At 34.5% G+C, this 27,035-nt stretch overlaps 2 protein-coding genes across 3 annotated transcripts; one reads left to right on the top strand and one right to left on the bottom strand.

Moving 5' to 3' along the window:
• Positions 1-1,033: 1,033 nt before the first annotated feature.
• LOC120326830 (sodium channel protein type 4 subunit alpha B-like) lies at positions 1,034-27,035 on the bottom strand. The gene is made up of 31 exons (XM_039393181.2): positions 26,751-27,035; positions 26,269-26,391; positions 25,800-25,918; positions 24,818-24,916; positions 24,248-24,376; positions 23,923-24,041; positions 23,376-23,721; positions 22,591-22,917; positions 21,569-21,726; positions 20,657-20,814; positions 19,470-19,579; positions 19,128-19,311; positions 18,849-19,037; positions 17,612-17,788; positions 11,504-11,692; positions 11,307-11,423; positions 10,946-11,080; positions 10,569-10,754; positions 10,076-10,360; positions 9,449-9,622; positions 8,560-8,700; positions 7,748-7,923; positions 7,276-7,435; positions 6,407-6,640; positions 6,100-6,295; positions 5,385-5,534; positions 4,623-4,942; positions 3,717-3,859; positions 3,023-3,185; positions 2,766-2,928; positions 1,034-2,239 (listed from the first exon to the last, which is right to left on the bottom strand). Exons 1-31 carry the CDS (start codon positions 26,847-26,849, stop codon positions 1,374-1,376), a joined length of 6,135 nt encoding a protein of 2,044 aa, XP_039249115.2. The 5' UTR covers positions 26,850-27,035; the 3' UTR covers positions 1,034-1,373.
• Positions 12,079-17,664, top strand: LOC120326831 (DC-STAMP domain-containing protein 2-like). Of its 2 annotated transcripts, XM_039393182.2 has the most exons (10): positions 12,079-12,370; positions 12,452-12,745; positions 13,231-13,444; positions 13,660-13,866; positions 14,322-14,521; positions 14,671-14,817; positions 15,300-15,578; positions 15,646-16,027; positions 16,266-16,426; positions 16,797-17,664. In XM_039393182.2, exons 1-10 carry the CDS (start codon positions 12,174-12,176, stop codon positions 17,359-17,361), a joined length of 2,646 nt encoding a protein of 881 aa, XP_039249116.2. In that variant the 5' UTR covers positions 12,079-12,173; the 3' UTR covers positions 17,362-17,664. The 2 variants fall into 2 exon arrangements, with proteins under 2 accessions (XP_039249116.2, XP_039249117.2); XM_039393183.2 differs by lacking the exon at positions 12,452-12,745.

The following is a 27,035-nucleotide window of genomic DNA, read 5'->3' as shown; positions in this document are numbered from 1 at the left end:
CAGAGCCATCATATATGGCTCTGAAGAAATGATACAGTTCAGAATGTAATGCTTTGACACTTGCGACAGCTTGATGGCTTTCAAAATATGGGAGCACTTTGGCACGAACCAAAGTGACTATAAACACGAACAAATGGAGCGAGGTAAGAGCTTTTCAATCTTTCTCCCAACATACTGTACTTATAATATAACTATATATTTACGATATAACACATGTAAGAAAAAATTGTTCTTACTCTAAATTGTCTCTTACAATCAGTGCGATTTTCGAGTGAACTCGCTATTCAGGTACGTTTGTTAATCGCTATTAAAATATAGCTGAGATGCATATTGGAAATTGAGTATGTGATCGAAAAAATATCTATTGGAAATAACACTTGAATTGGAATAAAAAAATGGAAAGGAAATGACATTACCTTGAAATTTCTCTAACTAAAATATTTGTAGGTTTATCCGTTCCCTGCCTTAGCGCTCATTCTCCAAAGTCAGGTATTAATTTGAGACCGAAGGCCAGCATTCATGTTCTCGATTTACTGATGCCCCATGCTCTGTATCAGTGGTTCCTAGCCGGGGGCCCATGGTCCCACAAGGGGCTACAGAGATGAGGGGGGCACAATGCCAGACGCATAATTTAATTCAAATTTCCCTCGGCAGGGAAACTCCCCGTTCCTCCTAGTTCCATTGTTTTATAAGGTTATTTCACAGGGCGTTTTCACATGAATTGTTTAAAAATAATGGTATTTGAATCTACCAATCATAATAACACTTTAAATACCATTGGAATGATACACAGGCGGGTCATGAGTGCTAAAAGCCTCCAGATAGGGGCCACGAGCCATGAGAGGTTATATACACTGCCGTATATATGATGGATGTAATTGATTGGTATCGACAAACACATTTTGACACTTTTGTACGGATTCAGAGGGACTACTTATCTGTGTATAGTTTGGTCCTCGCATGTTTTAATACTTCTTACACCACCGAAAACATTACTTGCACTCCTGTCTCACTATTTGCTCATATAAATGGGGAATCAATCTCTGTCTATTTCCACTTTACATGGTACACTGAATAGAGGACAACGTTACATCATTCGATTCATGTAACCAACAATTTTCGAATCGCCATTTTATGCCATATGGCAGCAGGGCAAGTCAAATTTTTCTTGTCTTAAAAAGCTAAATAAATAGATTTGCTAAAAATCAGGAACTTAGGTCTCAACGTGTATCAAAATGTTTAAAAATACTGCTGATTTTAATGTAAAAATAAGAAATGACAAATCAAATAAGTATCAAATGCACATAAAAATAAGTAAAAGAGTTTCATTCGTGATGTTACGTTCCGGGTAATTCATAGATGAGATATATATATTACGATCCCTCATCATTAGCGTGTTTATAACAATTTAATGTCTTTTCTTCATCTGCCACAAAACCTAAATTTGTACTCGAAGTCTCATTTCCAACTTTCAAATGTGACAAGGGAACGTTGCTGCTGCTGCATTCCGGTTGTTCATCCATTCGATGTCTCTTAGATCTCGATGAAAACATATCTCTCAGTTTATAGAAAAATGTAAACTTTTTATTTCCAGAGGAAGTTGCGTTTTCCCAGGATTGGATTGGCAAACAAATTACCGACGAGTTTGCATTATAGTTTACCCCATTATTTTCAGTTATGTTACTATTTTTGTCTATCGAACGAATCACAGAAGCAGTTTTTATAATCTCGTGTTTTGGACGCAGCACAACTGAATTATCTGTAAGATTAATAAGCGTGTTATCAGAGTGTTTGCTATCCGCAAATGCTTTGCCACCCGACATCGATGTCACTTTGGCAAATGTCCATTTCGGAACATCTATCGCTGAAGAATTACAATTTGAATTTTTTGTTGACGGTGGCTGCTTTTCATTCATAGACTTTGTTTTAGGTTCTACTTTTATGACGCTGGAAGTTTGCATAACTGAGGCAGTTTTGACGTCATCGTGAGCAGGATGCAACACTATTGATATATCGGAATGTACAAGTCGATTGCTGTTGTTTGATTCACTTCTTGGTCTTGTATTAGGAGAGCCCATCAGTTTTTCTACAGCATCTTGTCGAACAAGCTTTTTGTTTTTAGCGTATTCAAATGAATTCATACTTTTCTCCCTGCTATAATTTCTCATGAGTTTGGCGGCTTTCTTTCTAAAATGCGAATCAACCTCTATCTTCATCTCCTCCGTAAAATGACAAGGACCTGTGATATACGGACAAAATAGGTTTACGTAAACCAATTTTCTGCTGCAGCACTATAGGAAATGAGTAAATTGTGAAATTAGTTATTCATCAAACGCCGCGGCAAAATTATTAACACTATTGAAATGCTTTGCAACATAGTTCGCCATGCTAACTATTTCAAATCGTTTCGAATCATAACTCAACGATGAATCGACGAAAACATATATATATGTACGTTATTATACTGAACAAAATTAAAAATGAATTTATTTTATAAACTCGGTACTCAGTACTTGAGATGAAACACAATGCAATCAGAAATGTACGTTTAAAGTATTGATTTATAAGGTTGTCTTAGAGAATATATATATATTTAAAAACCTACAAGCTTTTTTGTACATTTTCAAGTTATATTGTTCATTTATTGATAAAATTTGAGACAATTTGTTTACGAAACTTCAAAAAAGCGAGGTACTCCAAGATACTTAAACACTCTTTGTAATCATTTAATGTTATTAATCAATGTTCATTGATTTATAACTTACCCAATACGTTTCTAACTAGAGCAGTACCGACATCTAATATATGCATTTCATTTTTTTCATTCATCGGTATTTCAAGAGCTGCAATTTTCTCCATATTAGGTTTTGGAATTCTCAAAGGTCGATCGATTGTATGCAACAAACTACTCAGTTGTTCTATAGTAAGCTGAAACAATAAACGAGTTTTCCTAAATTGATGTTTTTTGATAAAAAAAAGCCATTTGAAATCCAGGATAACGATAATATTGAATGCTTCCTACCTGCCCAGAACCATCTTCGTCATGTTTTTGCCATACATCGAAATAATGTTCAAAATCATCTGCCGTTAGTGGTTCTGCGCTGTCTTTGTTTGCTGCTTCGAAATTTTCCAAGATTATTGCAATGTACATGTTGGTGATGATCACGAATGTCAAGATGAGATAACTGAAATACAAGTCAAGACAAGGTACTGTATACACAGTCCAAGGTAAGTTAATATTCTAATCTGAATAACTACTACTTAAAATATTGCATAATTATTATTAAAAGCTGCAAGTATAATCTTCGTCTCTGTCAATTTTAACAATGCGTTACTACCGGCCGCCCTCTCCTTGTTCTATTCATATGAGCTTGGGACCTTTTTTCATATTTAACATACACAATATCATATTTAAATTTGATAAATACCCGACATACGTATATCAATCCTTTCGCACAACAAATAATTGGTTCAGTTACTGGAATTCATTTAGATAATTTATTAGCCGGTCTAAAGTCATATTAAACTTCTTTGAAATAGGGATTGATTGAAACTTCAATCACCATTATGTCGTTATTTTTGATAATTCAAAGATTTACATGGTAGGTACTCTAATTGAAAACTCTATCATAACCTTCCGATTTGTTTTTTCAAACTAGTTTTAAGTATCATCAAGTATTCGTCAACAGTAAACTGACACCAGTTTGTGATAGTACCTTATAAAGTAAATGTATCCAATAAATGATGTCTTCATACATGTTCCTTTACTTCCCTCTGTCTCGGGTTTACAATCATCATACTCTGCATCCACGTATATCGTAGGTTCCAGAAATCCATCCCAACCAGCAGAAGTAGATGTCTATAATTCCATGAAAATAAATTATTATTCAATGTCTCCTGAACAATTCTGTTATCTATTTAGACCAGGGTGGTCCAAAACCAGGCCCGCGGGCCACATGTGGCCCGCCGCTTCATTATCTGTGGCCCGCATAACATTCGGAGAGTAATCAAAAAATCGCATTTCGTGTTGTTTCGTCATAAAATTAATCAGAAAAATCTTTTGACGTATTGTCATCACTATTGTTACTGAATTAAATAGTGTTATGGATAGCTGGGGAAACTAGCGAAGTTGAATGATGTGCTTGGCGGTCTGAATTGTTATCTGGCTTTTTAACTTTTTGTCGGAAATATATGCAAACAATATAGGCATCATAGAAAACTAAAAATTGAATGCAGATTCTATTAGCCTAGAATGGCTATGCCTGATAACTATGTGATTGCACAATAAAGGTGTTTGTTTTGTATTGCACTGTTTACCTATTCTTGGCACTATTGTGGCCCGCAAACAATGCAAAAATAATTTCGTGGCCCGCGGAGCCGACAACCTTGGACCACCCTGATTTAGACACTCCTATTATCTCAAGTTGGGCAATATAGCCTCGCCCTCACTCACAAGACATTAGTCTTTAATAACATTGCTGACAAAGTAAATCATAATCTCATTCCCGTATTTATATTCACAGTACAGTATTGTATAAAAGTAACGATAATATTACAAAATAGATAGTAGCACGACGGTTTATATATATATATTTATCATGTGCACCACAACAATTACTCACCTGAAATAGCAGCATGAAAGCATTCGGGAACGTTTCAAAATTCAGAATGTCAGTCATTGCACCTCTGTGTTCGACATGGCCAAACTGACTCATTCCAAATATAGCAAATATAAACATGAAGAGAAATAGCAGGCTTCCCACATTAACAAGTGCTGGTAGAGACAGAACTAAGGCGAATAGTAGAGTTCTAATTCCGCTGGCAACTCGAGCCACTCTCAAGATTCTGGCAATACGTATCATCCTCAACATTGGGAGCCATGGTGACTTGATCAAAGAACTATGATGGTCGAATGCAACTCGTACCAGAGATACAACGTTAACTAAAAACATTGAAAGATCCACGGTGAATGATAAAACTGCAATTGAAGTCTGATTACACAAAATTCGGTGCCACTTTGGTATGTGATCTCAGCGGTTTTGTGATGTCAGTGTTTTTAGTATTAACCTAACCAAACGATTACAGGTAAGGGTTAGAAAATGAATTTTATGAGAATGTCTTTATGTTAAACGCATACCAAAGTGGAACCACAATTGCTAAGCAAGTGAGATCATCTACGAAGTAGTATTATAACGCTGAGATCGCATGCCAAAGTGGCACCCAAATATCAATTATCATATTCTTATTTTCAAATATTAGTTTCTGATTAAATGACGGATTATTTCTGAGACAAAAATTGCTTGACAGCCAGCAATCACTAAAATAGTACTATTAATTTATAATAGTAAGAATAAACTAAGAATGTTACGATTCTCTAGTCTCACCAATAAGAGAAGTTCCAATAACGAGAAAATCATAAACATTCCAAGGCGATCGGAAAAATTCGCATCCGGTCGCAACTATTCGAAGAATTATTTCAATTGTGAATATACCAAGGAAACCATAGTTCAAATATTCCATCACATCAGATATGCCTGAAAATATAACATGTTATATTTATGGTACTATGCTCACGGGTATACGCTTAGAAGTTACCACATAGGAGAAATCTGATTCAAGCTTAAGCAAAAGCTGATAATCAACAAAATAGTGCGCCAAAATAAGGATGTGACATGTGAGTCATCATGCCGTATACAGCATGAAAACCAAATTGAAATCGCAGTGATATTGTGGAAGTCGTATTCACTCGTATAATTAACACATATATATATATATCAAATCTATATTCGACATGTTACAACCCTGAAATTATTTTCCGAATTTGATGTGTTTTATTCCAGTGAGGGATATTCGACTTTCACACTTTTCATGAGTACAACATCCCTCTTAAACAAAATGCAACACAAAAACGTCGTTCGGCCTTGGCGACAGGTTACATAACATTTTTCATTCGTCAATCCATAAACTCTGATAATGTTCAAAATTGATTCGAATACATTAAAGTTCAAACTTAATTACCATAACTTTCCCGTTGAATTCTTCCTATGTACTGTATGGACAAGGATCTCAATTATCTGTAGAGAGGTAAATGAATCATACCTGTTGATATATCATCATGTTCCAATGCCAATACAGCTAGATTTAGCAATGTAGCCACCATTATGGTCAGTTCAAATTTGTCCCCGGTTACAATGAAATGTAGCTTTCTTCTCCACCTCATTTTTGGTACGGGTATCAATTTGTTTGGAGTACGCGCAGTCAACTTTTTCAGCATATCGTAGGCTTTCTTTTGAGACTGATAAAACATTAGCATTAATTACCTATCTAAACACCCAGTGACTATATATCATTAGTTACTTTTTCCAACGGATCTTTAACAATATATTTAAAGAAAATCCAGACTTACACTCGTTAGAAACAATTCTCCACCTTTAAATTCAAATCTGCTCTTTTGTTGATTGAAATTATCGATGACGACAGATATAAAAAGGTTGAGAGTAAAAAACGCGCCAAATATAATGAATGCAACAAAAAAGAAATAATTTTCCACGGAATTCTCGTAAATTGGCTGATCCCCTATTTTAACAGGCAAATCAACAGCAGCGTACATGATTGGCATCCAGCCTTTAAAAGTTGCAACCTAGAAAACACAGGTAAAATTACCATGTAAATTTCATGTTTGACTAGAAGTTAACTGCACAATATGAAACAACTCTATAATAATTGTTAAGGACGATTGAATTACGTCGAATAAGACGTTGATTTCATAAAATAGATGGATAGCAGCATGGCGCAAAAAAAATTACCGCTGTGTTGTTTGTTTCATTCATTAGAATTTTAGAGCGTGGTAAATGCTTTATATTTTTTGCCTTACTGATTAAGACGCAAATATGTGATACCTATAACTCATATTGTATAAATATTCACATGGTGAATTATTACTTATCGATTTTAATCGGTAAGTATGTGTCTGTCTGTCTGTGTGTATGTCTGTTAGATGCACGCGTTATCTCACGAAAGCGAGATTGAATCTGCTCCAGATTTTGCATGTGCATTCATCATATCTCGGACCAAAAGTCTATTGATTTTGTCGTATAATTAGCGAGTTATTAATTGATTAGTGATGGGACACGAGGTGTCACTATGGTGTAAGAGCGCTGTTTTGGGGATCCCCTAAATTTCGATCGATAAGTCTTCGGTCTCTGACCGATATCCTCGTTCTGATATTATGAGCATCATGCTATATTTCGGTCACTATAAAATCTTTCGAAATACCTGCATGAGAGACACGTATGCGACGGGAACGTTGTCAAAGTTTGCATATAAATTCTTCCAATGTACTTTTCCACCTGTTAACTCGGCCAGCCTTTCACAATCAGATTTATTGTAAACATCAATTGGCGGTCGTTGAAAATGATCCGACAAATTTTTCCAACTAAATGAATAATGCGCTGATAAATTAGTATTTCACGTATCCACCTGGAGTCGTTCGGCGACAACAAACAATTCTCGTAAGTGTATTTTGAGCACAGTGAAATGTATCGTAATACTCCACCATATTATCACATCATTCGACAAACGAAATAAATATGAAAGCTACATGTCAGATTTTCTGTTAATTATCGGTGACAAATTATATTTATAATCTGCATATATACATATATATATATATTTGTAAAGACTGTTTTACCACGGCCGCTTTAGTACATGCAAAATATAGAACAAGGATTCTAAAAAGTTTTTTTACTTCTTGAAATCTTCGGGGTGCCAAACTTTTTCGCCAGTTTTCTTCCATCTACACGCAGACATTTTCCCAGCAAATAAATTTACGCCCATAATAGCAAATACCAACCAGAATACCAGACATATAACGAACACGTTTAATATCGATGGAATAGAACGAAACAATGCGTCTGTAACAACCTGTAATGGGGTAAAATATTTCTTTGATTTTTTAATGGTCATATGTTGCATTTTATGTTGAACAAAACTATAATGATTTTTGCTAGACCTTATTTCAAGTGTAAAAAGAATATTATTATGGCGAATACCTTACTAATAATTAAATTTAGCATAAAATGTCCACAGACTGTGCAATTCATTCTTGGACACGATTTTTTGGCGTTTTGAAATACAGTTAATCCTTTTCCAACTCTTCAAATAAAATCGAAATTATGTTGATACTTGGGCACTCCGGTAGTATGTGTATCAGGTTATGGTTAGGCTATCCTTTTATTCCGAATTTCCTTATTTTAGTTCTATCACGAATTCGGGGACTGTCTGTCTTAGCAAAGTGAATATACCCCCTGCCCATAGGATTCCGTCACTTTACAGAACTTGATGTAAAGTGGGCGAACAAAATTAGTTACCTCCATATAAATATTGGTACACATACTTCTGGAGCGCCGATTTTTGAACTCAATAAGTTTAAATTATTTGTAATGTTTACAATGAGTAATTACAATATTTATAGAACCTTTTCATGGATTGAAACAATTTTCAGTAATCTCACAGAAAATTTATTTTCATATTACTAGTGGACATTAAAAGTATTTTGACCTTGATTCCTTTGAACCTGGACATTGCACGCAGCGGTCGAAATGCTCGTAAACTTCTCAAAACTCTCAATGATGAAAGATCAGTCGAATTTGATTCGCTCATCATTGCATATATTTCCAAAGATAAAGATACGATTGAAAACTAAAGTCAATATACGGAAATTAAGATGAAATAAAAAGTAAATGGTAATGGGATTCAAGATTTAAGAACATGTTTCTGTTTTTATCGAACTCACTAAAACGCTATTTTACTGTGCACCTTTCGCGTAGCGCTAGAAGGGTCGCAGCATCGATATATATCAACTTATTAATTTTAGGTCATCATACATAATTTGGAAATGAAATCTGAATAACATAGAGCACACAGACAGTTTTAAAATAAATAAAAGCAAATAACCTTTTAGCGTAAAATACAATCTTCAACCACTGAAAAATTTAAAGCAATTTTGATCCATTAGTTGAAGAGACAGCGATTTTTTCATGGAAGAACCAAAAAATGGAAAACACAACAACAGCATCCCAATAACAAAACTATTCATATGTACATTTGTTTTCAAAAAATGAAGGAACAGACCTGCACTTCTGCGAAAATACAATTAATGTGGCACTACGAGTGAACTCCTATAACGGTTGATGTGAGCTTCGGAGCCGGTTCAGTCCATATATTTATTAAATAGGTAAGATAATATGTATATACTTGGTTCCAAAAGGTATCGGAACCGAGGAAAATGAAATTCTACACATTTCTTGTTTTAGTAAAAAATGCGGGCGTGGCATTTTTTGTGTGTTGACCACAAAATACTATATATATGAGATTTGAATTAAGGTTATCGACCACTTTAAAGCACACAATTTATACAATCTCAGAAAAAAGTTTGACATATACTCACCATGACAATGAAAAAGTCCAATATACACCATCCGTTAGTGAAATATTTCTTGAATCCAAATCCAATCCATTTCATAATCATTTCAATAAAAAATATCACCATAAATATCTTGTCGAATACTTCAAGCACTGACTTGAGCAAAGGTTTCTTCGGTAGATTCACGTCTTCAAATACCTAAAGCAAGACTTATTTTACATTGGATATTATAATTCTTTTCACACAACACATTTTATCTTCTAACACAATCCCGTCGGGTAATGAAACATTTAACATAACAAGAATTATCTATAGCCAATAATCTATTCCTATATAACCAGTGTTGCCATCGATATGAACCCAAAAATAAGGACGCCGGGGAAACATGATAATAAGATAACAGAAAGCGAAACGTAATAAACAAAATGTATTCAAGCCTGTGCGACGCATGTATAATCATTGACTCTTAAAAAATAAATTTATAGATTGGTTTGGATTAATTTTTTGATCAGAGTTCTTGTGATTCTGAGTTGCTTCGAACCGTTGCAATTTCTTCAAAGTTATTACATAGCATATAAGTAACATGTTGCTATGTTTAGAATATTACAGAATCTCAGAATACTTCAAAATATCTATTTGAATAAGACTCACCAAAGCAATACTACTGCACATGATGCAAAATATTATAAAAGTTTCGAAAATCCAATGTTGAACCACATTGTTCATTTTAATTTGAAGACAGTTCCTGTTATCCGGGGGCTGCTCTTCGTTTGTGGGCGTCGAAGACGAAGATATAGAAGGCGTCAAGGGCGGAGACTGTTTATCGGTGTCTACGGAAGTATTGATATCATTACCACTTGTGGTAGTGATAGAAGCCGAACTTTCCGTCGTACAGAAAGAAACACTCTTAGGCTCGAGGATCTCAGAGTCAATGAGCTGAAAGTATCAACCAAATTAAAACTTCATTTTGTTAACCACGTAACAATGTCATAATCAGAGTCAAGATTTGATTTCGTTAGAAAAACAATTTGCATTGTTTTCAAATTAAGCTTTATTCAGTCCGAGCAACGAATATTATATATATATCTATTATTAGATTACTGTAGGGGAACGCAATAGAACAGAGTATTTTTCTATCACATACTGTGTAATCCGGTAACGGAACTTTGAGGAAGTTCGATGACGACTGACTAGCTTCTTGCTTTCCATTGCAGGATTTTGAAAAGTTTGTTGATTTTAACATATTTTCTTGGATGGCCGAAGGTTGGATGTGGTAGCCATTAATACCGTTTGATTCTTGTTGGTCAGTTTTTGATGTCTCCGATATATTCTGAAATTCCATATTGCAAATATTTTTTCATTACTGATCCTTTAGGAAATATTATTTCAACAATGAAAACAAAACTAAGACCGAAAAATAAAATGAGCATTTATTTCTCAAGTAAACTTATCATGATGCGGTCTTGTACGGTCAAAGAATGCTAGTTGTGTTGAAATGAACCAATATCTACTATCACCTACCGCAAAAGTATCACTTTTAGTTTCTGGTGTATCATTTACTTTGTCGATGCCGTTCGTGTTCGTTAACTCCGTCGCGTTCTCAGGTTTGGCTGAAATTGGATGAACCTTTCGTTTACGCCCGGTAATTCTGACTATCTGAAAAAAAATGCGATTGCTGCATATTACCATACCAAATATTTGCGCAGAGGCAGAATTTCCATATACGAGTGTTGGCGTTGAATGAAGCATTAGTCTAGGAATTATTACAAGCCCACTTTATAGTACGGTAGTTATTGTAAGTTCAATTTATCAATTATTACTCATCATGAATAGTCGCAAGCTTCCAACAACGTTAGGGAAAATAAAAATAGCGTGTAAATACCGCTCTAGCCCGTCTTAACGATCTCAGAAACTTCTGTGCTCCGGCACTTTTACCTCCTCCATTCAAGTCTGCGCCGCTAAACGAGTTCAAAAGAAGAGCGAGGAAGAGATTTAATACCTGAAAAATATAGCAAAATTCATTTCAACGCTTAGATGTATAGCCGCAATATCTCTTTTAAAAGGAATACACAAACTTACGACTAAATTCCCAACAAAAACGACTCCGAGGAATATTAAAAGACAAAATGGAACTAATTCTTCACGATTTCCCTCTGATACAGAATGCATGCAACTCCACATTGATTGTATCCATTCTCCGCATTGAATTCGAAATACAATCAGAAATGAATGCACGAAATCGTTCATATGCCAACGCAAAGGTATTCCCTGAAAAGTAAATTGCAATATGAAGAAATCCTTTGTTTTATGAGCTCTTCATGTCTTAAGGCTCAAATGAAAAAAAAACAAGATAAAAAACTTCCCAAACGCCAATCAGAATTAGGACAAGGAAACTTTTTCTAAAAGCATAACGTGACACCTAAAACGTGATTGGGCGACACTCATAGCACATTTATTTTACACGGTGTTGGTAAAAAGTAATATTCTGTCAATGTCCTCTGTGTCCAACACAGTAAAGTTCAAGTTCTGCAAAAGGTAGGTAGCTAAACTTTACAAATACTGAACAATCTTAAACGGGTTGAGCCTAATGTCATTCCTTGTCTAAATAATGTGACGTCACAATATTCAATATCCGTGTGGCGTCATCTGTCCAAGTCTTGGTCGCTGCGGCCCGTGGCGATCGAAACGCCATTTCCGACTGAAGTTCGGGACGTTTTCTATCACGTGGCGATACAAAATTCATGAAGCTATGTTCTCTTTCGGGAAATTCAAGAATCCATTAGGAAATGCGGATGATATGAGAGAAGCTGCTTATCGAGCTCACAACACTTACGGTCCGAAAGTGTGGTATAAAAAAGCGAAAGCGTTTATATTTCGACAGAAAACGGGAGAAGATACAGAATCATCTTCCACACCATCGTCTGGACAAGAGGAAACCGTCAAAAAGTAGGAATTTGTATCAATTTGTGGTCAGTGTACTAATACTTGGGTACACATTGAAACAGGTAGATTTTATTATGTGTTCAGGCGTCTCGTCGTTCGGGATTTTTCGGACACTCGTAATCTTGGTAAGGAAGAAGCAAAACGATTGGGTGAAAGAACTGCTCACAGTTTTGTCTTGATTACTCGCTTTCTTTGGGGGCTCGGTATGATTCAAATATTTCACTTTTTGCTAACGTATCAAACAAGATGGGATCCTATTAATGCTGCTCTTTGGTTTGGTTTTATCGGATTTTCTGTAGCAACAGCGATGGCATTTTCAAGAGCTGTTCGGGCAATTGGGTTTCTCATGTTACCTGTGTTCTGTACGTCTAGTGGCAGGTGAGAAATAAATTCCATCGACATTTTCATTAATTAATATTTCGTTTATAAACAAAGCTGCATTGCTAAGAATCTCCTTCAAATATCTCAACCTAACCCTAAAATGAACTAAGGTTATTTTCCACCATTTTCATATCTCAATTATATTAATTGATCAAAGTAATGAGAATTTACCCATTTTCAATATGAAACTGACCTGAAGCAGAATATAAGCAAATTTTTAAGATTGGTCCGAATTTTTAAGATCATGCTGTAGTGTAGCATTGTTGGAATTTGGCTTTTTGAGATCAGCTAAGGCTGGTGCATAATATTATATTGTAAATCATATACAACTGATCATAATACCATATGATGACCCCATATGGTGTCTTGAATTTAATGTTGATTTTATGTTCAGTGTTTTTTAAACACGAGTACGAAATGAAGCTGCATTCGCAGTTAATCGTTTTCATATACACAATCCGTATTATTAAATTATCTTTCAGGGCTATTCTCATTTCCTACGCGATGATGATGCTTCTTACTGGACCTATAAACAATATTTCTCACAATTACGGAGAAATATCCCGGTCTCTTACATGTGGAAATGAACTCGGATTTAATATTACTCAAGGACTACGTACAAAAATCCAGGAAAAACAATTTGAAATCCTCGATACTATGGACAACACGATTGATGTCATTATAAACGCAGTTGAGGTAACTCAATAAACTATAGCTTGCATTCTATATTAACTCTTATTTTCGAATCGTCACACATTGCTGTAAAATATTAGTTGAAAACACCGCCAGTATATATATATATGACAAGTGATTTCAACTTTAAATAAAAAATTTATATTACGTGGTTCATATCTGATCTTATGGGATGACATACTTCGAGTCAGAAGTGCGAATTATTTTTCATATTTCAGCGTGCTAAGGCGACATATGAAAATGTTGCAGCAAAATTGGAAAGCATTGCATCAGCCATAAGAAAAATTAACAATTATGTTGGCGTTGCTGCAGTAATTTGTGAAAAAGACTCAGCTTCTTACATCTGCAATCTACCTGGCAATATTGCAAAAAATATGAAGAAACTTGTCACTGAGCCGGTCAAAAATTCACTTCAAATGATGAGGGTAAGATAAACCCGCACAAAGGCACGTTTTTAAGAAATTTAACAAAAAATTAGAAAAGTATCACAAATATTGGTGGCGCGGATAGTGGTAAAAATTCTGGGAAATTATTTTTATTCTGAAATGCGCGACTATTCTTATTTTAGGACATTGGTATTTTAACTCAAGTATTATGCCGATGCAGTCTATTATTTTAATCGAGATATATATGTTCTGTATTAAAATATATGATAAATTTTACAGGATGTTCAACTGCCTGTAAATTCCACTGTGGCCCAGTTAGAGCCTTCTAAACATTTTTAAATCATTTCAGCACGGAACACATCAATGTCAATTCTTATTATTCCAATATTACAAAAACATACAAGGGTAGTTCTCAATGCATTTTCATATATCATCTAAGATACGGGAAATGTTTTACAAAAATTGTTAAAACCTACTTATCACATCCTCTTCAGCGACTGTTCTTTTTTGGTGTGCACTTTGACCACGAATTTGAATTCCACATGAATACAAGCAAATCAGCAAAACAAATACGCGATGACATACTCAAGGAAGTGAAAGGGAAATTTGGATATATAAATGATATTTTATATTGGACAAGATTCATCACAATCTTCAGTTCATTCATTGTGGTAGCCAAGGCTGCAATGTATAGGTCTGTACTTTCTATTATAAACAGTTTTTCATTAATATGCCATTTTACTTAGTATATTTTCATTTTAGTTAAACTCTTAAATTCTCTTTCACTCTGTCCCCATTTTTGCTGATTTTTTTTTTCTTACTATCAAATCACTTGTATTTCAGGAAGAAATATTTGACGAGAAATGATTTCGACAATTGTTACATAACTGCTCAATTCAAGCATCTAGACAGAAAGTGCGCCAAACACGGTAGACCTGTTATTCTGCCACTTCGCTACAAAGAAAGTAGGAAATTTATCAGCCCAAAGAGGTAAAAGTCAGTGATTCGTATTCAAGGTAACACCACGTACTTTTTTGGTAAATAACCTACACTAAGAATACGTTGGAAAAGACCGAGAAATAAAATCCTTATATATATTGTAGTTGGAGATTCAAAGCAGGTTCATCAAGATGGGTTCAAGGAAAGTTCGCCGCAGGAAATTTCGCCGTGGGAAATCTCGCCGCATGAAAAACCGCCGCAAGAGCATTTTGCTGTAAAATAAGTATTTGTGATAAAAAACAGTTAGGTGTTTGAAGTACCTTTTTATTTAAAAAAGATTCGTTATTTAAGAGCATACCCTAACGGTAACCTAACCCTATAAGCCTAACTGTTTTTATCACAAATACTTGTTTTACAGCAAAATGCTCTTGCGGTGATTTTTCATATGGCGAAATTTCCTGCGACGAGTTTTCCTACGGCGAAATTTCCTGCGGCGAATTTTCTGGACACGTCCAGTTGATTTATTATTACAGATGTGCAATGTCAAGAGCTGAATTAAAGAAGTGTTTTCGAGGATGGTTGTTCGTTACATCTAATCTTGTTTGGTCACTTTTTATGATGCTGATTGATTGGAGTTTATACTCAATGATGGTTATGGTTACTGGCACACTAAGTATGAAGAGTACTTCGTTGGTTGAAGATCTTATGGCAGCCTCAGAAAAATCAGATGCTTTCTCAAGAAATACGGAAATGTTGGGGGCATTTTTTACACTCAATGTATTTGGACGAGGTTTAGTACCGGCTATTTACAGGTTACTTGATTTAATATCGATCTACTGATTAAAAGGAAGATTATATAAATTATAATGTTATGTTCAGAGCCGTTGTCAGAGCTCTTCAACAGGTTACGAAAAAGGAAGGATTGGATATCAACATGGACAAATGTTTGCCTCGACCATCCGTTCCGGACTTTTTTTCATATCTTGTCATATATTGCATTCTTCAGACTTGCTATATCTTGGTTTATATTCAAGCTTATATGCTACGTTTGCGTAGATACATCATGGCTAAATATTATCCAGTTAGAGAAAGGAATCGTATCATGTATCTGAGGCGGAAAATTTTAAACAATAGAGGAATTGGGAACGTTGAAGATTTAAAGAGAACACTCAGAGATGCGAGTGATACTATCGGAACGAATCAAGCCAAGAAGAGAAAAACTTTGTACCAGAGATTAATAATGTGGTCTAACCGTCGAGGGGTAAGCTTGTTTAAATCACCAACAAAGATCAGAAAAACAAAATGGTACAGTAGAATTCTATGAAAAAGATAAATACTTACGGCTACAGTTGAGAATAGCGGTGGCATTTTCGGTTCAGCATAGAATTTAATTACTACTAATATAGTATGTGGTGCGGCCGATATATCTAACCGTGGATGCTAATTTAAGTAGAACGCAGCTATCTGTAATGTATATGTTCAACATTTTTATAATTTAGATAAAGGGCAAATTAGCTCGCCTACTGACTGGAAGAGACAAGCACAAGTGTACTTTATGCATGTTCTATGGTTCTAGAAATGACGATGATTTATTTACTAAATGTCAAAGACCGGGTTGTTCTATTGAATATTGCAAACCTTGCTTTGAAGATTTACACAGGTACGTTGATCATTAAACCTATGTTTGTACACCAAATAGATCGTTTTGAATAATTATTGGATCTTGTGAAATTATTGGACGTGAAAAATCGATCTTCTACGAATCTACGTGACTAATGAACTGAGCCATGGTAAATTTTATAATTGAAATATAGAAGAAGTCGACAGAAGCCCATTATTTTAATTAGGTCTTACGGCCCCCAATTTTTTTTTTGTTATTAGCGGGCACACGTTTATATGGCAATCAGTTCACTTCTTTTAACGATTGACTGTTCGTATAGTTGAGAACTGTCCATTGGGGAAGTCAACCGACTTTACTGTTACGTGTGTTATTGAAATCAATTAGTTTTAAATGCATAGAATTTTTCCAGAATTTGTCCTTCCTGTCTCATGCGACATAGTAAAGAAAAACAAAAAATTCGACGACTTAGTCGCATATTAGGAATAGAACCAGTTTCTCCAGAAAGGAAGGAGAAAGGTGAATTTGGTGATATGGCTGAAGATTTTGTTCCTTCAAGTGGGATTTCGGATTCCTCCGATGATGAAAAAAAGGGGAAAGAAGAACTGCTTGGGAACGAAGAGTACATTGCAAAGTTGCAACAAGAGGCAAATGAAAGGTTACAAGAGTTAAACATTGCTAATACGAATAATCAGGATGCCGATATCTCTCGTGTTAACGAAGGGGCTGGAACGTCTGGATTAAATCAGCATAATGCTTTACCTACTGTAGAAGAAGAAATCGTGGACGCGACTCAAGCTACAGAAAACATGGCTTGGCACAGCCCAAAACGGTCAAAAAGTGTTACGAAGAGAATCAAACAGAAGGATAGAAGTAAAGCACGGTACTCTGCGAAGTTAGCGCCGAAAAGGTCGCAATCTGAAGAACGGGGTTTGCTCGAGGATGACGATTCTGACTATGAATATGACTTCAGATAATACTCAATGACAGCTCTAAAGAAGGCCCCGTCAACACGGTTGTAAATTATTTGATTGCAATATGGAGATTTAAAAAATGAGGGTCAGATTTTTGAATAATCAACAATGACGATTCACACATGACTACATATTTAACGCTAGACATTATGCCATTTCAATACTGAAATAACTTGAAACGATCTTACTTATTTGTTCTCGACAAGATGATATGTAGCAATATTTTACCTAAGAAGTATAAAATAACACTCACCCTCGATCTATTCATATAAAACGGCACTCCAACTGTCTGCATTCCAGCCAATGCGAATATAATAAGTACAATGAGCAGGACAAGAGTTAAATATCCGAGTTTACTGAGTGAATCTGCTATCATACTCATGATCTTACTCAACGTCGGCCAGGAACGAGCAAGCTTGAGAATTCGTACCTAGTAATGAGATACAAACAAATGCTTATGGTTTTATGTTCAGTTTACGATATTAACTAAGGCGGTTTAGCGGGGTAATGCAGGCGGAGAAGATTGGCATCTTTGTGCGTAATATGGGTTGTATTTTGTTGAAATTTGAGAGTTTTCAAACTGAGAAGACGTGAGACTGTATGTGGAATTTTGCTATCCCATGAGGAAAACTGAAGTCAAATCTATTTTGGTAGGAGTTCTTTGGAGAGCGTTATGCAGTAATAACATTAGTTGTCGTTTGGCTGAAATAACTTCTTAATTAACGTGTGCGTTCCAAACCTAGCGTAAAAGCCTCCTTTCTGTTTTATTTTCATATACTGTCCGTTGTTTTCATTTTATTTATCATCTTTCTGTGACACGAACATTAATTATATATTATCAAGATGGTTAAAATATTGCAAACTCGATGTTCCGGCCATAGCCCTGTAAGCAATTAAGGCAAACGAATGGAATGCCTGTGTAAACGTGAAAAGGGGTTAAAAAATCATCCGGTACACGATTTTTGGCGCGCTGCAAAACTGTGATCAGGCAGGAATACCTTTAAAAAATGAAGATGCACATAAACCTAGTATAACGTATGCAAAGATAATCATGATTTACAATGAGGAAATGCATATCTATATATGATATATGTATATTTTAAATGCTAATTCGAGTGTAGTACGTCAAAATATAACGACATTTGAGAGTCGTTAAATATTAACACAGTCCTTTCAAATTTATTTGCAACTAAAACAGAATGGATCAACCGCGTTGAATTTGCAAAGTGTAGGGTCATCTTTCCGAAAGTGTTGACATTCTTGAATTATTAAACGAGTTTTGGTAGAGTTAAATAAGTGTGATTGGTTTCGTCTCACGAAGATGACGAGTGTTATCCAGTTTTAGACTGGCGAAAATTTCTTGCATGAAGGCCGATTGGCGTGAACTAGGGATAGGACAACTTGTAAATAATTATTCAAACAGATTTTTTTTTTTTAATTGTCTAGTTTGAATATTAGCATATATATAAATGTATATAAAAACTACTCACCAGACGAATGAGACGAAACGTCCTCAAAACCGCGAGACCATCAGGTAATTTGTCAGACATCACCATTTCTATTAAACTGAGGGTGACAACAATAAAATCAAATGTATTCCATGCTACGGCAAAATAATGATAAGGACTGAGAGCCAACATTTTACCCGCCATCTCAATTGTAAAAAGCGAATTGAATACCTGTAATAGCATATACATTTGGTTAGGTAAGACCTCTCAAGACGATTAGAGGCATTTTGGCGAGGTAATATAATATAAAAATTATCTTACAATGTTTGACATTGTTAAAAAATTCGCGTATTCTGGTCCTTTTGGTTCTTTTTCCAATGCCATGAATAAAGTGTTGAGAATTACTAGTCCGACAACAGCCATCTCTGCATTCGGGTGCACAAATATTCGTTTCAGTTTTGATCTTGCAGCGCATAAAAAACTTTCACCGACGCAACATTTCCACCTGGAATTAGAAATAACGTATTTTCCCCATTTTCAATATCTTGAACGTTATACTTAACCAGAATATATAGCCAAGGTTCAAGCAGATCATATCAAGACCATTTAAAACATGGGATAATAAAATATCTACTTTATCTTCAGCAAGAATGCATTGCTTACTCTAGAAAAATTGCCTTGCAATCCCCACAGAAGTTGCTAATACTTTCTCTTGTTGAGCTTCGACGAATTTTTTCCTGAGTCATTGCATTCCTTCGTTTTCGAAGATATTCCTAGATAAAAGTTCCGTGAATATCAATGTTTTTATCTCAAACGTATATTTCAAAAAGCAATCGTGGGAAAACAATAACAATAAGTTTTGTAAAGTTATTTTTATATGGTATAATGTCACATGTTCACTCCCGCGATTTTATCAAATACAGTATTTTCTTTCACGTATAGTTATTGATAAATAATAAATTATGGCGTTTCAAGCAATTAGAGTTTGTTTTAAACATAACAAAAGCAATATATCTTCTGAAGTGGTAGGCCCACGATTTTATTTTATTCCAATGTTGCCTAGTAGATAATTTTTCTGTAGGACGAATAGGCTCCGTTTCTTAACGACTGGCGAATAGCTTTGACAGCTTTAAAAAGACCGTACGATGGAAAGTTAGCATTTGCAATATTGATGAAACCTTACTTTCTAAACTCTGTACATAATTTATACAACTCTATCAATATGTGGTAACAAACGATCGTAATTGGTCCTGGTTTGCATGTCTTCAAGGCACAAAAATAATTATTTACTTGAACTAAATGGACATGACTAAGTTTAAATAATAGAACTCGGGTGATTTGTTGTCATTCTGGTATGACATCTCTCTCATTTTCTATATTTCAATTACTGTTATTTTCAAATTTCTTATATTTTCGCCATTATTATCACGGCCGATTCCATCATTTTTATAAGAAGATGCACACTGATTAAGCCACATTTTCATTAATGCTAGAGATATTTGAAAGTCATTTAAAAACGAGACACTGTATCTGATCAGCATTCAGCGACTCGTGTATATATTTGATTTAAAAATCAAACCTCATGACAATATTAACAATAGCCCTTTACGGGGGAAGTCATTCGAATTAGGATTGATACTATATATGTGTCCCTGTTCTTAACAGCAAAAGAAGTTATGTATAGTTAGATATTAACTTCACAGGCTGAATTCGAGCTATGATTACGATATGAATAAACAGAAAAGTAAGAAACAGAAAAAATATAAACTAATCAGGCGATTATGTTTTGCAGGGTAATTTATATATAATAGATGTAAACGATCACTGCCAACGATTGAATTAAGTCGTACCCGTTCTCTCATTTTGATTTTTTTTTCTTCCGCCAAAGCCATCTGTACACTTTTAGCTTGATCTTCATAAGAACTGGCGACAACGGCAAGAATCAAATTGACCAAGTAATAGGATCCTAGCAATATCATTATAAGAAAGAATAACACCGACAGCTGACCTGCAAATATTTATTTTCATTGCACATTATTTGTTTAAAATTACCGGCCTAATTGCATTGATATCACCAAACAATCATAACATATAAACATAAATACATATTTTGACTGATTTCAAGATATATATATATATACATATATATATTTTGTTTTTTATTAAAATGGCTTTATTAAAACTTCAGCACACAAGTATGTCAATTACATCAAGCAAGAACTATTTCCTCTTGATAATTCTGGCCAGTAAACTTTTATTTTCACATTACAAAGACTTCAAAATATTTTTTCTTTTTGTAAAACTTTGTAGTTGATATGAACATGTTTTCTATACCTCGTGGGATATCATTCTGGGCAAGTGACTATTCTCAAAATTTTATTTACCACTTCTCCTTAGAAGGTTTTGTACATATGTGGCGACCACTTAACTAAGCACGGTGAGGGGCTATTGAATCTACTCAATGTAACATACGACATCTATTTTAATGATTTATAAAAATCTACTATTAATTACATAGATTTGAAAAAATATATATTTAAATATTGTAAGTAAAACTAAAAAGCTTTAAACGTGAAAAAATTTAAAAATAGTCAAATTCTAAAAAAAATAGTTAATTTATTATAATACAGTCGAGGAACCAAATACAGTCTTCATGGAAGACGTGAATTAGTCTTTGTTAATTATGAGCAATATTTTGTTCTTTTTCAGTTTTAAATCCAATTCTAAAAACACACACAAAAAATACATGATTCTATACATACCACTAGTTTCTAAAACTTGCAAGTACAGTTCTTCCCAATTATCCTGTAATGACAGACGGAATACAGAAAGGAAAGCGTATGGGAAGTTGTCGAAACTTGTATAGCCAAAATTGGGGTTGGATCCTGCTTTAGTACATATAGCAACGTCCGGACATTTTCTAAATAAAAAAGCAAATTCATAAATATAAAGTAAATAATTAATTAAACAGATTAACAATTAAACACAAAGGGGGTGTACGGCTTTGATATTGTTTAAACATTCAATACTAGAGCAGACTTAACGGACTCTAATAAATAAATTAGTAGGATGTAGTCCCATATCTATGACAAAAGGTAAAATCAATACCATGTATCATATTACGATTGCTGCCCAAGCCCAGTCGTGTACTCGCATGATAACAGGCGAATTTAATATTCCAGATGCGGTAACGTGATTAATTAAGACAGTCGTGTCCGGTCACAGGACGAATTTTCTGTTCTGAGAGACATTTTCAAAGTTTAGTCAATAGGCTTAATCATTCAAAAATCTGTCCCATGCGAGAAAGTAAAAACAAATTTAACATTAGATCGTATGGAAACTGTGATTTTTGGTCAGGTCAGGCACGATGTTTGTCGGTCAGCCAACGCCATTGTTGTCTGTACAACATTTTTTTCAACAGCAGATACTCCGTGAATACCTTAATATTGACAGAATTCTAAAATTTCATTTTTACACAAAAGTATTAAGCCCTACAGTCTTTACCAATTTTTCCACAAAATGAGGAACTTTCATTTATATCGACGAAATAGCTAGAATAGCTAAACTTTGCCAATACGCCAACATACAATAAGCAATCTGTCCAAAACTATGAAAAAAGGCTACAAATCTATGCTCTCCAAAGTGGCTGTCAGGAATTGTATATTCGTGGCTTTTTTCCGCGTAGGATTGAATAAACTTTAAATGACTCAGGTGAGGTCTATTGCGACATTGGAAGCTATTCGCGGAAAGCAAGCATACAAAAATATAAAAGTTTCGAGTTTACTGTGCTGTGCTGGAGTTGCCACAAAGAAGTGGTACAAATCCGTTCATGACGTGGTGCCTTTCGTTGTTTATCCAACTATTCCAATCGAACGTATAACCCATTTGAGTAAACTCTTCATTTCGCGGTGTCCTGTACGTCCAGTCAGAGTATACTGCTGCTTCATTAACTCCGCTACCTAGTCCACTGTATACACTTCTATTGGGATATCCGATCCCAGGACTGGATATTTCAGTAGTATATGTCGGCGATGGGTAAAGTAGATCATCACTCTGGTACATTTCTTCGAAAACTCCTCCACTGCTTCTTGAATTTTGTGATTTATTCAGCCTGGAATAGACACAATACAACGAATAGACTTTGATGCATCGACTGATGTGCATTCTTCTCAAACATCATTTCGCCGGGAAAAGGGTTTGTTTAAATTTGGCTATGGATAGGTTTGTCTTATTCCAAACATTACTTCTTATCAATTTTGAAAGAGTCGTTTCCTGTGCAAGTTCATGGTGAGTGTATAATCATCATGAACGTGACTATTTTTGGTGAGCAAACATATGTGATTCCTCTTTGCATTTTCCAGATATGTACGCTGTAAACCTTATTTTGGGTTTTCGTTGTTTTCGTGATAAGTCTTGAATAACATTTTATCTTTTTATTCATTAGCAAAACTATTTTAACGGAACAGATGGAATTATTGATGCTGAATTGTTTTGTGGGGTATACTTGTTTTAATCCACTAGGAAACACTTTTAGTAACAACAAATGCTAAAATGTAATAATGGGCTTACCAAGAATTGAGTAAAAACAGCGTTTGTTCATAAGCTCGGCGTCCAAATAATTCCAAAACCTGTTCCCTGTATTTTAAATTAAATTTCATGCTATATATTGATGATGAAGAGTTATCGAGTTCTGTGGATGATTCATGCTGGCCTGAAAGTTCCCAATTTGTGTCAGATGTAAATGATTGCGAATTTAGCATCCATGGTGGACGAAGTATACACTTGGCTCTGAGAGTTCCTCGGAAGACTTGAATCCCGACGAGTGAAAACATGGAAAACCCTAAAAGACTCAACAGCATGGCATCCTTCAGAGCTTTAGTAGACGCAATTAAAGCTGATACTATCATGCGAAGTCCTGCAACAGAAAAATATATATAGAAATTATTCATAATAACATCCTCAGGTTTGTTCAGCAAACAATAAAATAATTTACTAATATTGTACAGTACCAATTGATATAGCCTTGTCATTATATAAATTAATGAGAACACTCAATATTTAACAATTTTAATTGTTCAACATGCTTGGTGCTGTAACTTTGTATTGTTTCTCGTACCTGGAATCACTGAAACTGTTTTAAATATCCGAAGAACTCGGATTGCGCGAAGGAACGTTAAACTTCCGACATCCGAGCTTACGGTAGTTTCAATTTCAGCCATAATTATAAGAACAAATCTGAAAAATTGTGAAAATAACAAATAAATATCCAATAAAAATCATGCATGTCAAAACTCAAAAAAAAATCGCATTGCATGCCAGTGACATTTTTTTGAGACTAATCAGTGCTAAATTCAGAAAGTCGAAATGAATAGGAGTGTGGAGTTAGAGTCAGCTAAGTTTCAATTTGCAAATTCATGCCATCTAAATGCACACTTACTTACCCTGATACAATGACAACGAAGTCCAGCCAATTCCATGGATCACGTAGATAGCTGAATTTATGGAGGATGAATCCACGACCAACTATTTTTACCACTGCCTCCGTTGTGTAAATGAATAAGAATATGTTTCTGAATATTTGTAAAAAGGGTCGTTTAAAAATTATCTATTGTAAGGTGCGACCATGGATCGTATATTAATAACCAATAATGCTAATTAAAAGAGTATACGTCAGGGACAGAGTGAAATTAAAACATGCATAGACGAGTATAGCAGTTTAGGTGAATTAGGATTCAATCAAGTATATATATCATTTCATTTATATTCTATATCACCACCCCTCAACGTCTGGATATATCTATATCTCCAGGGTCCTATAGTAATTTTCCACATAATTGTGAAATTTTAATTTGAAAAACTGTTTAAAACTGACAAACCACAGTGAACTAAATCTTTTTTAAATTGTTTTCGGCTGCATGTTGCAAAAAAAATTTTTTGCTTGCCGATATCGTACTCCAACAAGTATTTTAGTTACAAATTACAGAATAAAAATATCAACATAAAGCACTTACTCAACATAAAGTTCTGACCATTCCGGTTTATTATTTCCGTTCACCATCATTACAGCACAGTTGATAAGAATTGTTGCAATGACAATATAATTAAACCAAGTGCGAAATGTTAAGAAAAATAGCTTATTATTGTTTCACCATCTAAATACTTTGATTGTAATACGCGACTATAGTCGCGAATGCAGTCTAAACATTTGGATATTACCAGTTAATCGCCTCAGAATTATAATCGACTCCAGAAATGAATAGAATTGTAAATAATTTTACCGGAGTGCAACTAGCATTGTGTATGGTAAAAAGTAGCACATGTCCGCTCATATTGCAAAAACCGACACCAAACAACCATGAAAAATTATTGCAATTAGGCACCGCCTAACGCCGCGCAAAACCATAACCTTTATCAGAATGAAATACACGTTCAATAATAAAAATGCGATCTAGTTACCATGTAAATTTGTATTGAGAATTTGTAAAATCACTACGTTACCGATTTATTGTGGAAACACAAATGTTAAGGACACAGTAGTCGGCAACTGCAATATGTTATCTGGGTAACACATAAATATAATATGTATTTGCGGTAAATTTGCATAGAGTATCAACTATCATTTCTCGAAATACTGCCACAACAAAGTATATATTTCTAAACAGTTATGAAATATTCATCACTTAATTATTACCGCAATGCAAATACAACCACAACGTGACAAAATTTGTGATGTAATCCCAAAATTTTACAACACATGTGAATACTTCTTAAATAATTTAAATCAATATTCAACAAACAAACTAACACCTGTTGAAAAGTTACACATTTCTGTGATTTGTGGACTAACTTTCAATTTTATTACAAAAATATTACGCAATAAAAAGCGTGGTTATGCAAAATATTTTCAAGTCCTTCAACAATATGAATTTGGAATTATTAGACTTGGAAATAATTTAATCTGAAAATCTATTAATGTCGATTTTTAAAGGATATTTGTGCACGAGAATCCTCAAAAATGCTTTCCTGATGATGTTATCTTTGCCGAGCAAGAAAAGAGATTTTGAATCACTGAATCGAAATATCACTTTTTGATCGTTCAGAAATAAAAAGGTCTGTAAAAACAATAGGCTTTCGGTTATAAAGTGAATAAAAGATATTTTGTTTTATTTTCTTTTTTTGCGTTCACATCAACCCGCTAGACGAACGAATTTACAGATTTTAAAGACCAATTAGAATTCAATTAGCATTCAATACCATTCGTCGACGTTGCGAACAAAAATTTATTCAATCGATTTATGGATTAGCCAATATCATCCCCACTAAGAATTATACAGATATAAGCCACGATCAGTAGTAATATCATTTCCAATTCATTTAACATACAATGGAAAAATAATCCAGGGGTTTTTTCTAAAAAAATTTGCCCACTGTGTAACCGAAAGTTTTCACAGTTAAAACTAACGTTTTTTTCCGCATAAAATGGGTCTACTTCTGGTATAGGTTCATTGGTTGGTATTGGTTTTTCGTCGTCTCCATCCATCATTGTTAAACGGCGTTGCTGCTTGAAACTTGCTGCAGGTTTGTTCTAGACAAAAAGCAATTGTAAATATATTTTGATATAAAGGTTATATAATAAGGGGGTCGTCACATTGTCTGAGAAGGTGCTCTGTTATCAACACCTAAACGAATTCAATTCAGTTCATAAACATAAAGTAGGAGAAGAAACATAGAAACAAAATCCGTTCGGATATTAGCAGAATGATTTTGACATAAATTTGGCAACCTTAAGAATAAGAGACCTATCCAGTTACTTTTTCAAACTAACTTTTTCCAAAAAATATTATGGGATCTTTATCTATTGGTTCACCTACCATAGCAACACATTATTGCATTTCTCAGTCTTACTGAAAACGCAAGACAAATAAAAAAATTTTTGAAAATTACCTTTTCGTTTCCAAAGTTTTTAAAATGCCTGATTTTATTTTCCATTTCTAATTCTTCGTCTGTCTTAGACTGGAATTTTCTTCCTCTTATCATTGCCATCTTTTTTTTCAGTTATGTCTTCCTGGTGCCGAAAAGTTTCTGATGGCGGTACAACTGTTCAATTTAAAACATTATAGCCGCAAATATTAATAATAATAATCCAACGGTGTTGACAAGTCAAACGTAAGAATCAAACATGTCAGTTGATCATACCAAATCTAACTGCAGTATAAAGTAATTTACATA

The sequence above is a fragment of the Styela clava genome, chromosome 4, assembly GCF_964204865.1.
Source record: "Styela clava chromosome 4, kaStyClav1.hap1.2, whole genome shotgun sequence".
NCBI lineage: Eukaryota > Metazoa > Chordata > Ascidiacea > Stolidobranchia > Styelidae > Styela > Styela clava.
This window is presented reverse-complemented; position numbering and strand designations above follow the sequence as displayed.